This window comes from Arthrobotrys flagrans, assembly GCF_004000055.1.
Source record: "Arthrobotrys flagrans strain CBS H-5679 chromosome Unknown unitig_3, whole genome shotgun sequence".
Taxonomy (NCBI): Eukaryota; Fungi; Ascomycota; class Orbiliomycetes; order Orbiliales; family Orbiliaceae; genus Arthrobotrys; species Arthrobotrys flagrans.
The window spans coordinates 755746-770983 of NW_027137547.1; the positions used below are offsets into that span (position 1 = coordinate 755746).

Consider the following 15238-nt stretch of genomic DNA (forward strand, 5'->3'; position numbering starts at 1 on the left):
TTGTGCAATTTTTGGGACATCTCCAAATAAGAATTCGAAAAATACTATGTACACTGTTTTTTTTTTTTTTTTTTTTTTTTTTGCAAAAATACGTCTACGAACCAGCGGCTGTCCGCTTTTAGTGACAGTTCGTTTCAGATTGCATGCGCCGCAATATAAAGGGAAGGCGTGGAGGGACCAAAGCTCTTGAATCCCTGTTTGTCGCTGTCTCGGAGCTGCAGGTACCAGAGCGCCAGGCCAATCGACGGCGTGTCTTGAGGTCACTCTTTTCTAGTGCTCTTGCAGTGCTCCCAAAGCAATTGGATGAAAAAAAATGCAGACTCCACCAAGGTTACGGGCACACGAATCCCGCCTGCTCACCCAAGATCTTCCCAAGAGCTTAGCCATACCAAATTTTCTCCATTCATTGTTTCTCATCTCACCATCACGCCTTTGGTCTTATCGAGATGCGGAAGGTTTCCAGTAGTGGCTTAGTAGCCACTCAATGTGCTAAACAATCCATGCGCATGAAGGGTGGACACCATTAAGGGGCACTTCGCTTCGAATCAGGGCGCCCAAGGAGCCTATGGGGCCGGTGAATGGATCTTGAAAATCCGGACCTTAAAGGGAACACCACTCTCATACGTTTCTCTCGTCTTCTTGTTTTGACACACACGACAGTTCTCGTGCGGTGGTACTCGAACGTTAACGTTGTAGATAGAACGTGGCTTAGGACACGACAATTCCTCTGACTCTCTTTTATTCTCGTTGGTTGCGTCTTTTTCATCGTTTTTTTCTGTCCTCTCCATCGAGAGTTGACTTCTCTAGATCGCATTCCTTTTACCCGTACGACGACACTTTGACTAGACTTCGTCGATTTAATCATTTGATCATTTACAGATTCATTCACTACAGCATAATTATAGAATTAATTGGGCACTCCTGAGGAGAGCATTTGAAAGAAAGAAAAAGATTGCGGCAGTGCGGCTCTCTCGACTATTGTTGAAATCGATCCAAAGTTTCGGTACAATCAGTACCTGATAGAACACCGACAACCCCTCATCGGAACCAACTGACTTACCCTAACTAGATACATCGATATCTAGATATCGATTGCTTGGTTTCAAGATTACTATCAACTATTTTTGTATTTGATATTATATCTGAGACGACTTTCTTTAGGCGGGACCGTGCCTGTTCTTATATATTCTTTCGGTGAGTACGAATATTCCATTCCAGTGCAGTCGACCCAGCGAATTCGTCGGTTGTTTCAAACTTTCTGATCCAACAATGGCAGCCAGCATTCCGATGTTTTTATCCCCAGGCGCCATTTTCTTTAAGAAGACAGGCCCAAGGAAGCTAATATATTTCCGAACGGACAGTAAAAGATTTGTCGGCATCGGCGGGTGATCTTTTCCCTTAAAGAAAAGGCCCTGGTTTAATCTGTATATCTGCCAAGGGGGATTTAGACTACATCTCGCCGTTCAGCCTTAGTGTTTGTTCGGCTCCCTGGTACTCCATTCCCATCAGCCATTTATCGCGACAGGCCGGTCACATCTCCGCCCACGCTTTTGAACACTGCCTGCCTGCATGAACTGCACAAGCAACTAGCAGTCCCACTCTTTCGGTCCTTCAAGCGTGGTCCCGGTCGACCTGCAGCGTCACGTCTTGCAGAACCTTGCAACTTCGACTTGATATTGTCGACCTTTCTTTTCTCTCTCGACGTTTAGAGTATCTTTTCTTTTTCTTCTCCCTTCGGAGTTCATCTCGCCCTTGCCCATACTTTCTCTATATACACTTCCAAGGAGGCAGAGCTTCCGGACCATTCTCTTTGCGTAAGATCTTGCCCGCGGCAAGATTGTCGACACCCAGCCTCGAGCTTAAGCTTGCATTGTCTCATTCTCTCACATCGCGTTCTTGGACGGTCTGATATTAGAACTTATTCTGGGAACACTTCGACACCACTTGGTTTCGTTCCTAACGTCATCAGGCCATTCTAGTGTTATCGTCAGGCTTGCTCACTCAAGAGAAATAGTAAACCCTGTTCCCGTAGAGGTTACAATCCTTGATGTTATTATTCCTAACGGTCACACCCTCTCTTTCTTATATTCGCTGTGCCGCTGCATAGCTTTTTACCCCGTTTATTTCTCCACATCCATTCTCCGAAATTTTTCTTTTTGACCCCATATATCCCTGGAGCAGCTCTTTTGTGATAGAGCTTATTTCAATTCGACGTCGTCTACGTACTCCAAATAATCTCCATCAATATCTCAAGGGTCTACGACAAAACCAAACTCTTTTCAGCATAAATACTCTAGTTCTCGCAACAGGAAATTCAACTAGAATCATCAACCCCCCCCAGTTCATTCATCAAGTCCTTCGAGTTACGACCTCATTGAAGGGTCGCATTGATACAGTACAAGATGATTCTCCCACGAGCGAGCCATACAACATGGGATGCCCAGGATCCAAATGACACACCTGATGATATCAACTTCTATACATGGGGCCTTAATGGCGTCAACCAATGGTGGAACGATGAGTTCAGGTATGTTTATCAGTTGAAACTTTAGACAGGTATTATCAAAAATATGCAATGTCTAATTTGTACCTACAGCAAGGGTCTATTCACTACATCATGCATTCTTGTGCTATTCTTCTTCGCTGTAAGATTAGCTATGGATGGCGTAAGGCATCTAAGACTGCTTGTCCTGATGTCTACAGACAATAGCCAGAGGAGCCAGAGATACTGGTCAAGGCCCAGTCCTATGAGCTGGAAGTTAAAGAAATATCTCTGGTTTGCGCCTATCTGGAAGCACCGACATAACACAGAAATCCAACTTAGTAAGGCTATCACTATTGGAACTCTCCCCACAAGACTTCACGCTGTTATCTTGGGTATCTACGTCGTTTCCAATGTCGTCTACTGTACACTGCTTCTCGACTATAGTAAGCCAAAGCGTGAACTTGTTGCTGAATTCCGTGGCCGTACTGGTGTGATGGCCGTAGTCAACATGGTCCCACTTTTCCTGCTTGCTGGCAGGAATAACATTCTGATTCCACTGTTAAAAATTTCCTTCGATACCTATAACATTATTCACAGGTGCCTCGGAAGACTCGCAGCCTTGCAATCCGTCGCTCACACCGCAGCTTGGCTCATCAATAAAGTTGATGCCCAAGGCTTCGAGGGTGTGAAAAAGAGCTTGATTGAGAGTGAGTTCATTCTTTATGGAATGATCGTAAGTCTTAACATCGTATAATTTTTCCCATTGAGATCGTCATCTAACCTGAGCATAGGCCGTCGTCGCTTTCGCGCTGATCTTCGTGATCACTCCATCCCCAATCCGACATGCTTTTTATGAAACATTCCTTGTCCTTCACATCGGGTTGGCCATTCTCATTCTCTATACCGTCTGGATGCATCTCAAGATCGACAACCTCCCGCAACTGCCATATATCATTTTGGCAATCGCTTTCTGGTCCCTTGACCGCTTCGTCCGACTAGTCAGAGTTTTTTATCGCAACATCTCCACAAAGAGCATGACTCAGGTCAAGGTGGAGGCACTCGACGGCGATGCTTGCAGGGTTACTTTTGAACTTGCCCGACCATGGACATTCAAACCTGGCCAACACGTTTACATATATTTTCCGACAGTTTCCTACTGGCAATCACATCCATTTTCTCTCGCTTGGAGCTCGAACGTGTCGAAACAGGGTGCTGTTCAAAATAAGCTACATGAGGATGGCCATGGGTCGGGCGATCTCCCTATTGACGAAAAGAATGCGACTATCGGACCTGTCACAACCCAGATGTCTCTCCTTGTTGCTCGCCGCGAAGGAATGACTAAGACACTTTACGAAAAGGCCAATGCTGCACCGAATAGGACGATCACCTTGAGAGGCTTTGTGGAAGGACCATACGGAGGAATGCATCAACTCGAATCTTATGGTACAACACTACTATTCGCTGGTGGCATCGGTATCACACATCAACTCGGATACGTACGACAACTCATTGAAAAATATCAGGCAGGCGCTTGTGCAACCCGCAAGATCACACTTATCTGGGTCGTCAAAACAACGGACCAAGTCAAGTGGATCGAGCCATATATGCGCGAGATCCTGTCTATGGACAGCCGACGGGATGTTCTCAAAGTTTTGGTTTATATTACACGGCCCAAAGCTGACATTACGCAAGTCTCGCCTACTGGCTCTGTGGAGTTGAGACCAGGACGACCAAACTTCGATCAGATCATGGATACCGAGATCGCAGATAGCATCGGAACTGTTGCTGCAACCGTCTGTGGACCCGGTCCCTTCCAGGACTCTGTCAGAGCTGCCGTCCGCAACCAGCTACACCGAGTTGAGATGGACTTCTATGAAGAATCCTTCACCTGGTAAACCACTAGTGTCTTCGATTACTGCCCCGGTTTAATTTTTCTTAATACCTTTTTGTTCGGGAATCATGGACCTTGTCTATTTATCGGGTTTAATAGTGATTTTTCTACGGAGTTTTTTAGGCGACTTTGTTTTGTTTCCAGCACAGCAAGCGATATCCCTCCATTGCATCTTTCCTTACCCAAAATTCACCTTAGCCTTCTCATGTATATTATTTTTTACAATTTCATTTAGCCTTTATCTCTGAAAACTTTTTCTACCTTAATCTGTATATCCACTTAGCTTTGTTCCATTTGCAGGCTATACTAGCGTTACGACCCCTGTTTCCAAGCTCCCTTGGAACAGACTGAATAAATCAAAACGAATCAAAACGGACCTTTAACAAACACCCCCAAACTTCGGTCTCAGTGCTAAGTGAGCCCACCACAGTCAACAACTTCATCTGCCCACTCTACTGTGTATTGATCAAAACCAGGAATTCTCAACCCTGGATCCCATAGTTGGTCATACACTCACACTCATCATAATTCGCATGCATGCCACTACTTGGCAGACACCGGAAATCCCGGAGTTCCACGGTGGGGTATAAAGAGTGAGATCATTCACGTGTGTAACCAAAGGCGCTCTGGGCCAAGCTTTATAGGTGCGTCTATAACAGTCTTAGCTGTCAGCTCTCTTCGACGTTTATGGGGAATCAATCTACAAGTAAAAATAAAATGTGGCAATTTTTCCTGCTTTTATTCTATGATGAATAAATCACTATCTTATAGGGTTCGTCGGTTGAATTCGTGCCATAATCTTTCCGTCAAAAAGTACCATCGAATGGAGATAGTCTGAAAACCACAGAAAAGGGCTGAAACAAAATGTAACATCTACCAGCTCGTGACCACCCCTCGGTCACATTGTTTTATGTGATTTAGCCTGGCTTTAAGGTAGATTATACCCCTCGGGGTATCCATACCCCGCTAAGCCTAGCTGCCCAGCTGATGCTATCCGACCATGGGCGAGACGAGAGCGAATGAGGCCAGCCACCCGGGTGGACGCCAGACCTTATTGTGACGTGATTTCTTTTGATTCCTTTTAAAACTACTCCAAAAAAACACTCTTCATTGGCTAGAGGTTTCGCGATTCGCAGGTCGTCGTTCCAGTAGCCGGCTTTGAGGTAGTCTTCATCCGAACTTTTTGGAGCATCGGAGTTCGCCTTGCGACAGCACAGAATTGTGAGCAAAGATGCTCAACTTCAAAGGAACAGTGTTCTGCCAAGGACAACCACATCTCCAAAGTCCGTTGAAGGAAAGAGAGTATTTTTTGCTTCCTTGGAGGAAATTCAAGGACCCTCGGCGGAATAACTGGCTTTTTCTTTCTAGCTAGATCTAGCCGTGCATTTGAAATTCGAACGTGTATCCCAGAAGCATTCGATGATCCAGAGATAAGAACGGAGATATTCAGACTGGGCATCGAGCCAAGTATGCGCAGATGCTTGTTGCATAAAATATCATGAAACAAGAAACATCTTCGAATTCGTGGAAGATGATGCCAAAGTTACATAATCATTGGTATACGTATTCATGGGTGGTGAGGCTCGTCACACGACCAGCGGTCCGCGGATCCGACGTCCGTAGATTCCGACGGATAGCCTCATCCTGCGGTTCACCACTATCTCGAACCGCACAGATTATTTTCAACACAAAAAGCAAGTGCCTAATAATACCTTCCTTACCCTTAATATACCAGGTTATGGATCAAGGCATAAAAGAATATAATTATTAAGTAGGTCACGGATCCCTTCAAGAATACTGCAGAGCGTCTGATGAAAACAAAAAACAAAAACAAAAAACTGGAGCAAAAGAAGTAGTGGCGCAAGACCCACTTATATGCTTATCCCCCGCAGAGCAAGGCCGATGGCAAGTTGATCCATGCCCAGTATGCATACCTTAACTGCATGGGCATGGCGTCTTCCTAAGCCATCGGAGAATACTAGCCTTGCTTAGATCTTTCATGGCTCCCATACATTCCTAGCGTTCTTTAATAGTTGACATCGGTTTAAAGTTGCTTGATCGAAGCAAATGTTTCTACCTGCTTTAGGGCACAGTAATCAGGTGCGGCATTCAAGAATATGATCTCTGTCAAGAGCCCTGGTCGATGTCTAGAAGAAGGTATCAGACCACTCTTGCATATGGATTGTCTGCCGTTGTCCACCCCGGCTTTCTCCAGAAAACAGTATCGGCATTACGGTGACGCGCTAGCCAACTCGTTCTCGCCCCCATTTCGGGTAGAGATCGCGCTAGATTATTTTAGATCTCCTAGAAGCGAGCTTATTGACTCCTGAGTAGACACTATCCCTCTAGTTACCATGAATATTTTGCTTTTTCCCTGGTGTACGAAAATCTATACGTTGGACACGATGAGCTGAGGATCATATTCCACAAGAGTCAGCGGAAATCTGACGAATGGATCAGGCCATATTTGCATGCGTCTACAAGGCTCTTGTCCCCTCTATGCATACCTGCATCCCGAACTTGGCATCCGCGATATCGTTATTGTTGCTTTTGACTTCGCCGGCTGCGACGATCACATTACTTTCAAGAGTAATTGCATGCCGTTACCAAAATGCAATATTGCACTTGTGATCTACGTATGTCGGGCATGGAGGAATGGAAGTCCAGCGAGGAGCCGTCTTTGCAGCTTCCAGCCTTCACGTCACATTTTGCGTCTATTTTTGAACTAGCATCGATGATTAGTATGACTGGATTGTTCGTCATTCGTTGTGTACATGAAAGAGAGGCGAGGTGGCGGTTGGCTAGCTCCCATATGATGTGCGTAAATTATTTGTCCTCTGCCGTTGCCACCATCTTCTTTGTTTCATGCACACTTCTAATCTTGCTAGACGACCTCCTGATCTATTACAGAGATCTAGAAAGAAAAACAAAAGGTAAGAGTTCTCATGTCGGGGTAGTGAGGTGGGGAAATTTAGGCCAATTTTTGTGAGGGCTGCGGGGCAGTGGGGTAAGGCTAGATGACGAATTCGTGGACATTAATTCAAGAGGATCATTATTGCATACGTGTCGATATTTTCTCGTAAACGGATTGCTTGATATGGAGATGCTTGAGCTCGTTTTCTCCCCGAGTAACTTGGCTGGTGGCCCGTATGTTAGCGTGAAGAAGAGATGCCAGGGAGCTCGGAGTAATCTAGGAAATCTCGAGTATGATCGAAGATCTTATTTCGGGTTATGATTTCCGAATTCAAGGTTACATCACCTGCTGAGGGTTTTTTAATTCGTCAATCTTCGAATACATTCGAGACCACATTGGCGTGAAGCTAACCTCGGGGATCCTTGTGTTCCTAGTCTCGTTTGTACCCCGGGAATAAATAGTCTCGAGGCCAGATAGCCCCAGGCAATGCACAACACTTTTCGTTGAGCCAAAACGTTGCATTTTTTTGCGTTGCAAAAAGCTGTCGACGGTCTTCTCAATTAGGTAACGACCAGATTGAGGGATGTTCGAAAGCCGATTCATGCCGATAAGGAGCTGTTCGTACTCCGCAGATCTCTGAAGATAGATGAATACGTTACACAACCAAGAACCTCGAATCTACCACATTTCAATTCTTACAACACGTTGAGACCTTAACATGCAACAAATGACCCCGCCTCTTTCTGATAAACCAAGCATAACATCCCGCCGCCCCAAGTATACTTATCCAACTAATTACAGCCAACACATCAAAGTCCTTCGGGCGGCTCAAAATTGCTGTGAGAGTCCACTGCAAAAGCTCGGCTGATGACACAAAACTCTGCTCGATCCCCGTAAATTCTCCTCGGAGTGAAGGAGGAGGAAGAGTCTGCTGTAACTGTGAGTAGGCGAGGTCATATGTCCATAGACCAATGCGTGAGAATGCGACGCCGAGAAGCATGGGGATAGAAAAGTACGGAAGTGGAAGGCCGGCCGGAGAGGTGTTAGGAGTTGAAGTTAATCCCAAGACACCATATATTGCAGGCATCTACATTTACCAGCCGAATGTAATCGACTCCACAATCAGCGATATTCTGAACTTGATTTCAGAGCTTTTCTCGGAGGTAGTCTCGTGGTAGGAGGGCCAGGGTTGCCAGGCATACCAGTGATAATGTCATCCACGAGACAGCCCATAGACCAACTCGCTCAACTTCAGCTTTATCGGTGTTAGTTTGTACAATTTCTGACGAGTATTCTTCCAAGAACTCAAGTTCATCTTCATTAACCCGTTTCCAATACTTTACCGGACGATCCTTCAATGTCTTTACACCCCATGGCATGACTGCTGTAGCGCTCACCTCGAGCATGCTACTAAACAGCCGTGCCGCCGTAACAACAGGGAGGGTAAAACCGGCATTGAGGAGGAATGTAATCATCGGCGATGAGAATGTTAGTACAGATATGTACATAAGCGAAATCGATACCGTTGCTTGTTTCCTCATGACCAGTTAGTATAATAGTTGGTACAGCTATAGGCTCATGACTAAAAGGAAGTGCAAACTTACGTAGAAAAACTGCGCTCTTGCAGAAGCGTACGAGCCCCGATGCCTTCCCTCGAAGGTGCTGGCCGAAAGCACCTCTATTGTTATCTCCCATTTCCCTTCTATGTGTACGCTCCCGTTGCATAATATTTGGCGCCTGCAGCAGTTCATTCTTCTTCCAAACTTGCTGTGCGGACTGCCATTCTACCCAAGGACTCAACAAAGACATCACTGCAATTACAACGACGCTCCAAAATACAGTGTGCCCTTTGGTAACCTCAATGGCGGAAAATCCAGTAGGGAGTAACGTGACAAATCCAGGAGCCAAAACTTTACATATCAGGTCTATCCTTCTCATGGTTGCATTGAGGCTATGCAGTGAATTTCCAACAGCAGGAGCGAGTGTTGGTACCTATGTCATGGAGAGTTACAGATTTCCACGTTAGCTAATCAGTCCTTTCAACTGACAATGGATCATATGCATAATGTCAATCTGGAACCATTAGTAGCGGTTCTAGACTACTCGAACAACATGAAATCCAACAACAGCGTAAAGTATCCAGCTTCAACTCGGAAACCTATCATTAAGATAAAGCATGAAGGAACTTAAGCAAAAGATACTTACCCAATCTCTCTCCATAACAACAACGTTCCCGCCCGCCGCAAGTCGTTCAATGCAGCTAAGTATTACAATCACTGTCAAAATGCCCCACTTTAGACCAACGTCATGTGGTGACGACGTATCACTACCCGACCAAAGTAACACCATCCAACAAATACATGCTGTAAGTACAGCTATTCGTTGAACGAGAATTGTTTTTTTGAGGGATTCTAGTCGTGAAGGGTTTCGGTCGGCCCAGATACCCACAGAAGGGGAGAAGACGATTGCCGCCAGGCATTGGGCGATACCACTTGGTATTGAGTTAGCATTTGGGTTTTTTACTTTTTATCTTAATCCAAAAATTAGAGAATTGTAGCTTCACGACTAAACTGTAGATAATCCGGCGAGAAGGGGCTGTGCAACATGCAGCAGACTTGAATATCAACCCCCTAATCGATAGAACCGATAGAGGAGTTCGTCGACAAAACAACACGATATCGATGCGTTTGTTACATATCTCGCTAGATTCTTAGAGGTAAAAGGCACTAACCCAATCGATGCTGGAAGAAGCGTATTCGGGAAGGCCTCAACCGTGAATACAACCTACAATTACGGTCCAAAATTATCCTTAGCCATCCCATTTTTCATCCCATCTCCCAAGCGCGAGGATTAGGTCGTAACCGAACCAAGAGGGTAGACGTTGACTTACGGCTGCAAATTCATAAGTCCTAGCATTCCATGTGGACATGAAATGTGATACGTATAACCCAGTTAACGAAGCTGCTTCTTGAGCTCCGCAATGCTCATTGCCAGATTCTGCTTCTGCATGAGACTCGTTCCCTGGAGCTGTTGGATAAGGCATCAATGGCTGTGAACTCCCAAGCTCTGCATCGGCGGTTGATGGGTTAATATCGCCTTCAATTGGACTATGCACGTCGTCCGAGACAGCGTTGGCGGCCATTGCATTGGTATTGGTACTTTCTGGTAATGGCTGGTGGAAGCGGCTTGCTTGATCGTGTTTACGAGAATGTCGTTTTCTGGTGGAGTAAAGAGCTCGCTTTGAGCTGTTCGCCCTGGACCTACAACAGGGGGTCACTCTTGACGTGCTTAAGCGCTTTCGCTTTGGGGCGATGTTACTATATTTAGTAAATTCGTCAAGAGTTTTGAGTGGAAGAAGGAAAATGCCAACGGCTCAACACAAATTATGGGGTACGAAGCTCAAAGCTTGAATATCACCGTGCTAGGGGATCGGTCTTTTGAATTGTTTACGAGTGGGCCATTTCATGAAACAAAACTGAGTGGATTGGATTCCGGTCCCGGCTAATTGAGGCTTAATATTTTGGGGGTAGAGACGTTGTACTGGATTGAAACTTATGACCATTCAAATGGGGCCGATTGGCGCCCATGCAGGTAGTCTCGCTGTGGAGCTCAGTCAGATGATGTTAAACTATTGTACATGTACATACACAAGGATGTAATAATATTTTGAGAAGATTGAAGTAGAAAAAAGTAGATCAATTGATCAGGTGAAAGAACATACGAAAGCCATTTAGGCTTCCGCTTGAAAGGACCAGATGTAGGTTCCTTCCGTGAGATATGTGGCACCGAAGCCAGATTATGTAAAAGCACAGAAAAAATAGATGCAATGCAAATCTAGAAAGCATTGTGAGTGTCACCAAAACAGTGAAAAGAAAGAAAGTCAAAAAGAAAGCCCAAAACGCCAATGAAATTGAAGAAAAAACACCGTAAACTCCAATGCCCGGTATATAGCGAATGTAGAGAAGGGAATACGTGGTAATAATGAAGTAATAAAGTAGAAAATTGAAAATGGGGAAAAGACCCTTAGATCATCGAAACATCACTTTCATTTGTTCCGATTTCGTAAAAGTTTGGCCGCATTTGCCTCATGGTCTCCGCGAGTGAGACGTCGATCTTAGGCAAAATCAGGTTCTCGTCGGAAGCGTTTCGACGATGATTGGTGAGGCGGAAAGAGACGCCTTTGCTTTTAGAGCTCTTAGGGGGTGCGACGCTATTTCCCGATGACTTAGGTTGTAGGTCACGCTCTCTTCGGACAAGACCTTCTTCAGCCGCTTGACGTTCCATCTGTACTTTCCACTCCGCTGGATATGATCCATCGTTGACCCTGTCGGCTTCGATACGGTCATAGGGTTCCGACTTGTATGGTAGCTTGGGCGTCATGGATCCAGGGTTGGTATCAATACGGAATGTAACTGGTGAAAGTGGAGGGGATTCATCGCCGGGTCTGGTAATTATTTCAATACCTGGAGAAGATAGTGTCCTGGTCGGCGTGTCCGTAGCGGTTGGCCTGTTGGCTCTGCCTTTTGCCTCCATCTGGTTGATGTATGGGTTGTTGCCTTTTACTTCCCCATAGAAAGGCGTAAGGGGAGGGTTCGGTATCGAGTCTTGTGAGAAACGAGTGCTACCAGTGCGTCCTGTTCGAACCGAGCTACGGTTATTGTGGGTGAACATTTTGGCTGTAGTTTCTGAAGATTCATCACTACTATCATATTCACTTTCTATGACAGATGTGTCGTCGTCGGTCAAGATTTCGTCTTCGTCCTTCGCTGAGATAATCTTTAGTTTTGGTTTCTTTATTATTCGGCGTGTTTCCTCCGGTGGAGGAGTTGATTTATGTTGTCCTGTACTCAAGGAACTTACGATTCGAGAGTGAGGATGTGTTTGCATCGATTCCCGATCAAGATCCGAGCGGTCCACGGGAATTAAATTTTGGCGTCTTGGTGAGTAGATATTGGGTGACCGAAGCTGCCGAGGTGATATCGGTGTCTGCATTGTGATGGTTTGGAAACTCGCGGTATGATCATTCGTCCGACCATTCCATGATAATGAACGGACGGATCTCACACTTTGCGGAGTAGGTGTCGTAGGGTCAGAAAATCGATACCGTTCCTTTGGGACAGGTAGGATGCGATGTGCCCGAGTATTGGTGGGTGAAAAACACTCGAACTGGGATTTCCGGCTATCAGGCCTGAATAATTGAGACTCGAGACCAAAATCCATGCGTCGAGGCGTCCGAGGCGTAAAGGATACATCACCAAAACCAACTCTTGAGGGCGTCGGTGGCACATAGATGTTGGTTGGCAGTCCAGCCACTATTGTGCTAGTGATATTATTGTTGATAGAATTACTAGGGACTATGGATGTCTGAAGGCTAAGCTTTGGAGCGTTCTGTCGCTTTTTCGAGTCCATAGTAAGAATCGCTAGAGGCTTCGCAATTTCCATTGTGGGTGGTGGAGTAGCCATGGCCGTATGCGATGCCAGCTTTTCAGTCATGGAATCGACATTGCTAATCTGCATCTGTGGCTCTGCTATAGCCGTGATTGTTCCCTTATGTGCCCGAATATATGCAGCTTTCGGCTCTGCGAAGCTGGGATCAATATCTTGAGAACTTTGAATAAGTTTCGGATGGCCAATTTGAGTAATATCAATTCCAGTCGAGGGTTTGGAGAATGAAGGTCGAGCAGAGAAAGACACTCTTTTTGCATAGACCGGCGGGAAGCTAGGTTTCTCTGCCTGCACGGGCACTGGTGGTTGTTCGATACGAGTCCAATGGCCATGCAGTCCTTCAGCTTGGTGTCTGTAAAGGTTCCTCTTCTGTCTTTGCACCCAGAAACAATATCCAATAACTCCAATAATGGTGAAAAACATTGCTACACCAAGGGCTACGGCTGCTATTGTGCTGGCATCGAATTTGAGTTTTCCATCCACTGAAGTAGAGCCGGATGGATAGGGTACTGCCGTCGCTGCTAGAGTAGCAGATAACGTTTTGATAGCACTAGGTTCAACAGTTGGTGCGGGTGCCATTTTGATTGATTTCCAATGTCTTTTATGTTGTTAGCAATTTTTTCCACAAACACCATAGAATTAACAGGATGCAAAGACGTAAGGAAAGAAAGAAAGGGCGTCCCAGCGACGATTTTTTGAGGGCGAAATGTAAATGAGTAATATAATCAAGTATGGATAAGGAGGGAAGTATATATTAATTACTTGAGTATATATATAGCGACCCGTAATGGAATAGAGTCGCAGAGATCAAGTATATAATAGGAGCCACTGGCTTTGGATCTTTGAAAAACATGAGTTATTCTGGAACATAAGAACAACTGATCTGTCATGGACCCCCCAGGTATCGTGAAACAGCTAGGGTTCCAGAATCAATCGATAACTGGTCTTTTGTGGCAAAGCTGCACAGTTGGAAGTGCTGAATGTTGGATTATAACAGACGGAGTGTGTAAACAATTGCGTAAGAAAACAGTGATTGATACTCACAATATACAACAGTTGGCCAGTAGGTAATGACAGCCTCGATCACAGTCGAAATACGAGCGATTCAACGTTTCAAGGAGCGAACCAGAAATATCTTGGTATCGTTGTAGACGGGCTATGGCCTGCAGATTTGTATTGCCTATTTTTCAATGCAATACTGTCCGCGGCGGATGGCTGCGCACCTGATTGTGCTGGGGCAGATGTGTTGCGGTGGTGTCGTTGGCTTAAGGCTGCAAGACGTCGACCCAAGCCTGAATGCAGGGAGAAGTAAAGGGCTACCAAGAACCATACTGGCGGGAACTGAAATCCATTCCTTTTAATGCCTTATGAATTCTTGGACCTGTACTTCCAAGATTTCGTTCACGATTCAAGATTTTCTCTGCTGGTTACCGAAATAGTGACAAGAGGCCCCACCCAGCCTGGCGCACGGTACCAGATTAGAGAGTGAGGCTACTCTGAAATAGAACAATTTGCAGCTGGACGGGACGAAAGCGCTTACACACTGGACCAGTCTTTGGAGGTTTCCCCACACCATGCAGTACTGGGCTTGTTTGTGGGCAGATGCCCGCGAATAGGGTGTGTGGCGGCTCTGTGCGAGTTCACAATGGTTGGTGTATTTGGATCCACAATGTGACGGACTCGTGAACACGAGTACATCATACTTACATGTAAGGGTTCGTGTGTTTGAGCTTCGGTGGCTTTTGGTTAAGTCAGGATGTCACTGTAGCTGAGGCCCTTTAGTCAGCTCAAGCTAGGAAAGTTAAAGACCTAGGTCAGACATATATACCAAAGATATTATCCCGACACGGAGTTTAGAAGTTCATTGGGAAAATACGATTTCATTACTTGCCTTCAAAAACACAAACATCTTGGGCTTTATGCAATTTCGGCTAGCTAAGCCAAGGTTGAGTTCCTTTTGTTGAGGCTTAAATGCATTGTACGACTTGAGGTGGGAGTTCGGTTCGGTTCTAATTGCACAGATTAGTTTGTCACACAGAGCTGGGATAACAAGGTGCGAAGATTGAACAAAGCCGAAGTCAAGATATAAAAAAAGCCATGGACTTTCGGGTATAAGTAATTTAATACTCTTTAAAGCTTTTTGAAGTATAATTGCTTCATGAGAATTGCCTCTTCGCATTGTAATCGCAATGTCAGTTGACCGAAATTAATTGCATCAAAAACCGGATGGTCCATCTTGACGCCAATTGAGAAAGTAGGAGAAGAAATAACATCGGTCTTGAATACACGGAGGCCCTAAAGTTCAAGGGAGCGCCAAGAACGAATATATCTTGTTGAGTAGGAACGGTCCTGCATCTTGTTGATGTCTAAATGCATACCCCTCTAAGGCTCTGTACACCTCACGATCGCTGTGTTAGACGATGTATCAGTGAGTCCGAGAAATTTTTGGAGTGATCGGCTATAACGGCACAGAACTAGTCTCGGAGATAGACTTACCGGGCCT

General features: G+C 45.4%; 3 protein-coding genes across 6 annotated transcripts; 1 reads left to right on the plus strand and 2 right to left on the minus strand.

The window, feature by feature from the left end:
• Positions 1 to 2402: 2402 nt before the first annotated feature.
• On the plus strand, positions 2403 to 4380 carry DFL_001599 (uncharacterized protein; the record flags this gene model as incomplete). Its single annotated transcript, XM_067630240.1, has 3 exons — positions 2403 to 2527; positions 2597 to 3218; positions 3277 to 4380. The coding sequence occupies 3 exons, from the start codon at positions 2403 to 2405 to the stop codon at positions 4378 to 4380; spliced, it is 1851 nt and encodes a 616-aa protein (XP_067492904.1).
• Positions 4381 to 7528: 3148 nt separating this feature from the next.
• Positions 7529 to 10432, minus strand: DFL_001600 (uncharacterized protein; the record flags this gene model as incomplete). 4 transcript variants are annotated; one of them, XM_067630245.1, is made up of 8 exons in its annotated part: positions 7529 to 7635; positions 7702 to 7720; positions 8090 to 8377; positions 8493 to 8818; positions 8895 to 9282; positions 9496 to 9781; positions 10022 to 10074; positions 10181 to 10432. In XM_067630245.1, 8 exons carry the CDS (start codon positions 10430 to 10432, stop codon positions 7529 to 7531), a joined length of 1719 nt encoding a protein of 572 aa, XP_067492907.1. The 4 variants fall into 4 exon arrangements, with proteins under 4 accessions (XP_067492907.1, XP_067492908.1, XP_067492906.1 ...); XM_067630246.1 differs by having other exon boundaries at positions 7529 to 7638; XM_067630244.1 differs by lacking the exons at positions 7529 to 7635; positions 7702 to 7720; positions 8090 to 8377; ... (1 more) ...; positions 8895 to 9282; positions 9496 to 9781 and adding an exon at positions 9794 to 9812.
• Positions 10433 to 11313: 881 nt separating this feature from the next.
• Positions 11314 to 13314, minus strand: DFL_001601 (uncharacterized protein; the record flags this gene model as incomplete). Its single annotated transcript, XM_067630247.1, has 1 exon — positions 11314 to 13314. The coding sequence occupies one exon, from the start codon at positions 13312 to 13314 to the stop codon at positions 11314 to 11316; it is 2001 nt and encodes a 666-aa protein (XP_067492909.1).
• Between the last annotated feature and the right edge of the window lie 1924 nt (positions 13315 to 15238).